We start from the raw sequence: 8,369 nt of genomic DNA on the forward strand, positions 1-8,369 counted from the left end.
GCACAAGTGGCCAATCCATTCTATAATGCCACTAGATTGTAGAATCCTCCAACTCATGACTGGAAAAAAATCTTGACTATAATGTAGTTCAACAGTCATCAAATTATAAAATTCCCTGTACTCCATTAATTCCAGGGCCATCAACTTGCTTTTGAAGACTGCCGGTAACAGAATCTCCTATCTCCTTAGTGATCCGTTTTCTATTCGAACATCATTGATAGTCAAAAACTTTGCTGTTTTCTGTTCATGAAACAATGATTTTGTTTGCACATTTCAGTCATAATAAATAAGACCAATCAGTCTTCTAAATGATAATCCCCTTTTTCTTGAAATATTTCAATAAACAGTTACTATGTGATGGAAGCCTTATTGTCTGGGTTAAAATGCTAAAATATTTAAATTTTTATTTATTTGAACCTCATTAACATTTGTTCTCCCATTCACCAGTCATTATTTTTAGAGACATGTCCTGTAAGCAGACACTACCAAGCATGTTTTAAAATTCACTTTCACTCTTTATTTATTTATTATTAGTAGTATTTTTTGAGACAGAGTCTCACTCTGTCACCCAGACTGGAGTGCAGTGGCGCGATCTTGACTCACTGCAACCTCCACCTCCAGGGTTCAAGGGATTCTCCTGCCTCACCCCCTGAGCAGCTGGGATTACAGGCCCATGCCACCCCACCCGGCTAATTTTTGTATTTTTAGTAGAGACAGGGTTTCACTATGTTGGTCAGGCTGGTCTTGAACTCCTGACTTTGTGAGCCCCCCACCGCGGCCTCCTAAAGTGTTGGGATTACAGGTGTGAGCCACTGCACCCAGTCATTTTCACTCTTAAATACTATCAGGCACACAGTATGCAAAAGACATCGTAGTAGGCACACAGCATCGGGTGCTTAGTTATTTCTTAACAACCGAATAATTATAATAACGGTGATGTCAACAAATACTTGTTCACTATGCTGCTTTATAGTTTAAAAAAAAGTTATAAAATTATTTTCTTAGAATTTGAGTCAGATAGATAAGGAAAGTCTTGTTTTAAAAAATAATATAAGTAGAGCTTATTTGGGCCAAGCTTTAGGATTGCATCCCAGGAACATAGATTTAAGTTGCCCTGGATACACACTCTATGAGCAGCAGTTAGAAGTGGATTTTTACTCTAGACTGGGCAACAGAGGGACATCCCATCTCTAATAAGGGAAGTCTTTTAAGTCTTAATTTTAGTTGGAAGATAATGGCGATTGTAACTGGCCCAAGTAAATGACAGATAGTTACAGGAATGTTATTCAAGTCTTTTAACGCCAAAGATCAGGTGCTCCCTGCTGCAGTTACCAACGATTCTTATCTTTTTAAAAATAATTTTTGATTCCTAAGTAGTAAAGGTGAAAGATCTCTTGTATGAACCTCCGTCATTTACAATTATTAAGTAACACCGAAAAAAACAAACTCTTTTTTTTTTTTGAAAGAGAGAGAGGGAGAGACTCATTCTGTCTCCCAGGCTAGGGTGCAATGACACAATTATATCTCACTGCAGCCTCAAACCCCTGGACTTAAGCAATCCTCCTATCAGAGCTTCTCGAGTAGCTGGGACTACAGGTGTACACCACACATCTGGCTAATTTTTTTTTTTTCTTTTTGGTAGAGACAGAGTGGTGCTATGTTGCCTAGGCTGGTCTCAAACTCCTGGCCTCAAGGGGTCCTCCCGTCTCAGCCTCCTGAAGAGGTGGGATTACAGGTGTGAGCCACCATGCTAGCTAAAACCAAGATCTTGATAACACTGACCTAAATTAAGATTATTTTTCCCCACATTAGAAAAAGAAAGAAACTTACAAATGTCACATAATAGGAAAAAACCTAAGAAACGAGATGTACTCAATCCAAGACACAAATAGTTTGCCAAGAAGAGAAAGGTAAAGAAAAACTAGGACATGCATTATTTTCCCCCCACACAATTAAGACTTCAGAACATTCTTTTGATATAAAAGAAAAACATTAGAATTATGTGATTCCCTGCAAAGGACTAAGAAAATTAAGCACTAATCAAAGATAATCTTTAATTTTCATGCCAACCAATAAAAACAATTCCCTCACCTGAACAAGGGAGTCTTCCACTTTACAAAATCACGAATCTTCCTGTACCAAAAGAGGTTCACTTCTCTTACAGCCATCCTGGCTGATGAGTGTGTCTAAATAGTTGGGTGGCGGGAAGATCAGATTACTCTTCCGCTTCCGCCTGGAAAGAAACTCACCTGAAGTCGCCTGGGGTCTCCTTTCGTTTCAAGTAAATCCTGAGTTGTGAGAAGAGACTCGCTTTTCTCACAGCTCTCCTGGCTGATGAGCGTGTCCGCATAGTTGGGCTGGGGGAAGATCAGATGACTCTTCCGCGAGTCTGCAGTGAGTGAGACCTCGTGGGAATAGGTCTGCAGGAAAGCCCGAACCCCGTCTACGCCCACAAAGTGTGAGCCGGGCATGCTCGCCAAGCCACCTCCCAAAGCCTGCAGCCGGCGTGACTTGTGCCAGCGCCGAAGCCTGAGCGCCAGCAGCACGATGACGAAGGCCAAGAAGACGCAGGAGACCACGGCCACCGCCACCACCAGGTACAGCGTGAGGTCAGAGTTGTGAGAACCGTCGGAGGGCTCCAGGCTGCCCAGGTCGGCCAGGATTTCCGGGATGCTGTCGGCCACAGCCACGGTGAGCGTGACAGTGGCGGAGAGAGGGGGCTGGCCGTGGTCCTGGACGGCCACCACGAGGCTCTGCTTGAGCGCGTCTCTGTCCAGCAGGGCCCGAGCCGTGCGCACCTCGCCCGTGTGCAGCCCCACCGCGAAGAGTCCCGGCTCGCTGGCCTTGAGCAGGCGGTAGGACAGCCAGGCGTTCTGGCCCGAGTCTCTGTCCACCGCCACCACCTTGGTCACCAGGTAGCCAGGCTCTGCGGAGCGGGGCGCCAGCTCCACGCCAGTGGAACCGTCTGTGGGGATGGCAGGATACAGGATCTCGGGCGCATTGTCATTCTGGTCCAGCACAAACAGGCTCAGTGACACGTTGCTGCTAAGAGGCGGGTCCCCGCTGTCGCTGGCTGTCACCCACAGCTGTAGGTCTCTCAACTGCTCATAGTCGAAGGAGCGCAGGGTGTACAGAATCCCAGTGTCGGAGTTGATGGACACGTAGGAGGACAGGGGCGCCCCCTGGAGGGTGTCTTCTGCCAGTGAGTAGGAGACTCGGGCGTTCTGGTCCATATCAGGGTCCAGTGCATTCACAGAGAAGATGGAGGCGCCCCTGGGGTTGTTTTCAAGGACATAGACTGAGTAGGATGAGTGGGGGAAGGTGGGCGGGTTGTCGTTGGTGTCTGCCACATTTAGGGAGATGATTGTTTCTGTTGACAGAGGTGGTGTTCCTTTGTCCGTGGCTGTCACAGTAATGTTGTATAAGGATACCTCTTCCCGGTCTAGAGCTGCATTTGTCACTAATCGATAATAATTGCTAACTGACTTTTCCAATTCAAATGGGAGACTTCTCGGGATGGAACAGGTTACCAGGCCATTCAGGCCAGAGTCTCGATCGAACACTTGAAAAAGAGCGATGACTGTTCCTGGAGGTGCACTTTCAGCAATTGTTCTGCTTCCAGATGTAACAACCACTTCTGGTACATTATCATTGACATCCAAGATAGTTATTAAGACTTTCGCTCTGTCTCGAAGACCTGGCTGATCCCGGGCTTCAACACCCAGCTCATAAAATCTCGATTCCTCATAGTCTAGATTTGCAGAAGTTGAAATTTCTCCAGTCAAAACATTCAAACAGAAAATTTGTGAGATCTTTTCTGTAATCTTCACAAAGTAATAAGTTACTTCCCCGTGGACTCCTTCATCCTGGTCGGTGGCATTTACTGCCAACACTGGTGTGCCTACTGGCAGGTTTTCAGGAACACTTATACGGTAGACAGGCTGAGTAAACACTGGAGCGTTGTCATTCACATCTACAACTGTTACCAGAATTCGGGCAACGCTTGAGCGGACAGGGTCACCGCCATCCATGGCAGTAAGGACCAGGTGGTAAACGGCTTCTCCTTCCCGGTCCAGGGTGCCCTCCAGCACCAGCTCCGGGTACTTGGGCCCATGGCCTTCGCTTTGCACGTCCACTGAGAAGTGACTATTACCACTGAGCTTAAAGCCCTGAAGGGAGTTTATTCCCACATCAGGGTCATAGACCTCCGTTAGTGGAAAACGAGAGGATGGAGCTGCATTTTCGAGAATTTTCACTTCCAATTCTTCTTTTAAGAATTGGGGTGTATTGTCATTAATGTCCACTATTTCCACTTCCACGGGATAAAGATTCAGTTTATCCTCGACAAGGATGTTAAAACTCACCAGACACCGCGGGCTCTGAGCACAGAGCTCCTCCCGGTCTATCCTACCCGCGGTGACCAAGCTGCCGCTTCGCGGGTTCAGAGAGAAAAGCTGCGTCCTACCTCTGAAGACGATGCGGACTCCATGCTCCGCCAGCTCCCGGGGCTCCAGTTCCAGGTCTTTGGCGATGTTGCCTACGAAGGAGCCTTTCTCCAGCTCCTCGGGAATAGAGTAGCGGATCTGCGCTGCCGCGGCCCCCCACAGCGTCCCCAGGAGCGTGAGGAGCAGGACCTGCTCGCTGCGCAGCGGACGCCTCTGCAGAGGCGCCATTACTGGTTTATTAGAGACTTCTCTGGGATTAAGAAGAGGAAAAACAGGTCTTCATCACTTTTGCTCTTCTCAGAAATAGCGGTGAAGTTCCTTCAACAAGCAGAGACTGGATGCGAAGCGTTTCAGGTCAGAATTTCCGCACAGCTTTCCTGCTTTCCTGTCTGATTTGCTTTGTGGTTGGAGGATGTAACTCAAGTTTCCGTTGATTTTCTTGCCCGGGTTAGTGAACAGCGACGCTCAGAGTCCTAACTTAATACTGCATCGTTTTGTGAAACTATCATACAGAGGCTTTTATTTCTGCTAAATCTGCATAGATGACACTCATAATATTTCCCTTCCCAAGACAATGAAGCATTTAGAAGAGTGCAAGAGATTATTCTGAATAATTTTAAATGTTCTCTGATGTTTACCATTCATTTTTATGAAAATATCTCTTAGGATCTTGGGGAACAGAAATAATATTACAATCTTCTGTAAATTTTGAATTATCATATTTCACCATCATTTACACTAGTCCCACTTTCAATAAGGGTACCAACAACCACAAACACATTTTTTTGAGACAAACTCTCTCTCTGTCTCCCAGGCTAGAGTGCAGGGGCACAATTATAGATCATTGCAGCCGCAACCTTCTGGGGTCAAGGGATCCTCCCACCTCAGCCTCCCGAGTAGCTGGGACTACAGGCATATGCTACACAAACACATTTTGAACCAATTCACTATAGTACCCAATACAAGAGTTGCCATTTGAGATCCATTATTTCTTTTGATTAGCATAGAAATTAAAAACTGCCCTGACACAGGCAACATCTGTGTATACTTTAAAAAACATGCAAAGAGAAGTAAAAATATTATATATAGGTTACATTAAAAATGTCTTAAGATATACATTATGTTTAATATATTTTAGGATTGACTGCATTAAAACTAAGTAAACCACTTAATTGTGCAGATTTGTGTCTAATTCTGGATAGATATGTCTGAAAATGACAGTGTGAGACAATACTGTATTAAAAATGTTTCAGATTATAGTGTATTAGGATTAACAAAAATTTCAAGACTATCAAAAGGAGGCTTTCTATGAAAGAACAACTGCCATACAGATATTCTACAGGAAATTCTACAAAGAATTTCCTAGGCACCCTACTCCACACCCAGAAAATCAATAAAATAATGTAATCAGGAAATATTTAATCTGTAAACATTTTATCTCTAAATCAATGAATTGAAACCCAATTATATTTATGGAAGGAAAGGTTTGAAGAAACTCACCTGTTGCAAATTGCCTGAATTAGAAGGCATTTTTGGATTGTCATTACTTTCAAACCAAGACGCTTCACCACATAGCAGATCTTGTGGTGCAGCATCTTCAGCCTTTATATTGAGAAATTTAAACTCGGTGTTTGAGGAATGTGAGGCAGCACACAGACTGTAGGAATAAAGCAAAGTCCTTTCACTGTAGTTGGGGAGAACTCCAGGTACAGTCTTGGAGTAGAGACCAGGCTGAAAGTAGCCCTCAGTGGCGGGTCTGGAAGAGCGTCGCAGGCGCAGGGCGATGGCCAGAATCACCGCGAGGAGGAAGAGCACTGAGATCAAGGCCAACGCCACTACTAGGTGAAACTAGTACTGCCTGAAGGTCAGAGGGAGTGGGACGGTCGCTAAGGTCAGGTTGTATCTCTGGCAAGCTATCTGCGAAGATTAGGTGCGGCGTGACGGTGGCTGAAAGAGGCGGCTGTCCTCCATCACAAACAGTGACCAGCAGGCGCTGGCGGGCGGCCTCCCTGTCGCCCAAGGTACGCGCCGTGCGCACCTCACCGGTGCGCAGCCCCAGGCTGAGCAGCCCGGGCTCGCTAGGCTGCTGAATGTGGTAGGACAGCCAGGCGTTGGGTCCCCAGTCTGCGTCCACCGCCACCACCTTGGTCACCAGGTAGCCAGGCTCTGCAGCGTGCGGCACCATATCGAAGAGCGCAGAGCCGTCGGGCCCCAGAGCTGGGTACAGCACCCGCGGTGCATTGTCGTTGCGGTCGCCCACCAACACCCGCAGGCTCACGTTGGCGCTGAGCGCCGGCGAGCCCTGGTCGCGGGCCTGCAGCGTGAGCTCAAAGGCGCGCAGCTGCTCGTGGTCGAAGGCTCGCTGCACGAACACCACCCCGCTCTGCGCGCTCACGGACACGTAGGACGACAGCTCCCGCGGCTCCAGGTCACTGGCCACGATGTAGTAGTAGACAAGGCCGTTAGGTCCCAAGTCGGGATCCGAGGCGCTAACATGAGCAATGGAGGCTCCAGGCGGGTTGTTCTCAGCTACATGCACCGTGTAGGAGGCCTGGTGGAAAACTGGAACGTTGTCGTTGACATTAAGGATGTGCAGAGTGATGGTCTTGCTGGAGGAGAGCGGTGGATTGCCTTTGTCGGTAGCTGTGATCGTCACATTGTATTCTGGGATCTGCTCCCGGTCCAGGGCTCCATCTGTCACCAACCTGTATGTGTTTTTGGTATCTTGAACGATTTTAAAGGGAAACTTTCCTTTTAGTTGGCATAGGATTTCTCCATTAAATCCAGAATCTAGATCATGTGTTTTGATCAGGGCAATAGCAGTCCCCAGCTCAGCATCTTCTTGTATATGTTGGGATTCAGAAGCCAGGGTTACCTCCAGGGCATTGTCATTTTCATCTGAAATATCTATCTGTACTTTACAATATGTAGTGTGATGTCCACCATCCTTTGTTTCCACCCCAATTGTGTAGCTATCACTCTCTTGAAAGTCCAGTTCTCCAACAGTGGTGAGTTCCCCCGTTTTACTGTCCAGCTTGAACAATTGTCTCACTGCCTTACCAATACTGATGAAGGCATAGATGATCTCGGCATTAACGCCCTCATCCAAGTCAGTGGCCATCACTTTTAATACCAAGGAGCCAGCGGGCAGGTTCTCTGCAACACCGACCCTGTACATGTCCTGAGTAAATACTGGGGGGTTATCATTTGCGTCTGCGACAATTACCCTGATCTGGGTGGTACAGCTTCTGGAGGGCTCGCCCCCATCCACAGCTGCGAGGACCAGGTGGTGATGCGGCTGCTCTTCCCTGTCCAGGGGTGCTTTCAGTACCAGTTCTGGGTACCTACTGCCATCCAGGTTCTCCTTCTGAATTAAAAAGAAGTGCGGATCAGGGCTGAGGTAGTACTGCTGCAGCGAATTGACACCTACATCAGGATCCTGAGCAGATTCCAAGGCAAAGGTGGCTCCAGTGATCGCCAGTTCGCTGATTTCCAGCTCAGTGATATTTTCGCTAACGGTCGGTGGGTTGTCGTTAATATCCTGGATCAGCACGGTTACATGAAAAAAGTTTAAAGGCTTTTCAGCAACCATTTCAAATTCCAGAACACACGTTGACTTCTTGCCACAAATCTCCTCTTGGTCTATACGGTCGCTCACAAATAAGTCCCCATTTTCGGGGCGCACGGTAAAGAATTTCTTCTCTGCAATAACCCGCAGGTTCCGAGTAGGTAAATCCCCTACGCCAAAACCCAGGTCCTTGGCGAGGTTCCCTACCAGGGAGCCTCCTCCGCTATTCCGTCCAGCTCCTCGGGAATAGCGTAGCGGATCGGTTGGGAGAGCCCCTGGCCTAACAAAGAGAGCAGGAAGAGAAACAGCATTCGCCTCCGCTCTGCTGGGCCGCTCCATCCGGAGCTATTTCCCAT

General features: G+C 47.4%; 2 protein-coding genes across 2 annotated transcripts; both read right to left on the bottom strand.

Moving 5' to 3' along the window:
• Positions 1-2,197: 2,197 nt before the first annotated feature.
• On the bottom strand, positions 2,198-4,825 carry LOC112617204 (protocadherin gamma-A6). Its single transcript, XM_025373958.1, has one exon. The coding sequence runs from the start codon at positions 4,671-4,673 to the stop codon at positions 2,211-2,213; it is 2,463 nt and encodes an 820-aa protein (XP_025229743.1). The 5' UTR covers positions 4,674-4,825; the 3' UTR covers positions 2,198-2,210.
• A 1,090-nt stretch (positions 4,826-5,915) lies between these two features.
• On the bottom strand, positions 5,916-8,369 carry LOC112617205 (protocadherin gamma-B3-like). The gene is given in 3 exon segments (XM_025373959.1): positions 5,916-6,294; positions 6,296-8,232; positions 8,235-8,369. Coding segments are annotated over 3 exon segments (2,451 nt in total).

This window comes from Theropithecus gelada, unplaced genomic scaffold, assembly GCF_003255815.1.
Source record: "Theropithecus gelada isolate Dixy unplaced genomic scaffold, Tgel_1.0 HiC_scaffold_15894, whole genome shotgun sequence".
NCBI lineage: Eukaryota > Metazoa > Chordata > Mammalia > Primates > Cercopithecidae > Theropithecus > Theropithecus gelada.

Excerpts from the sequence above, each read along its gene's own strand:
- LOC112617204 (XM_025373958.1), bottom strand. The coding sequence starts at position 4,673 with ATGGCGCCTCTGCAGAGGCGTCCGCTGCGCAGCGAGCAGGTCCTGCTC.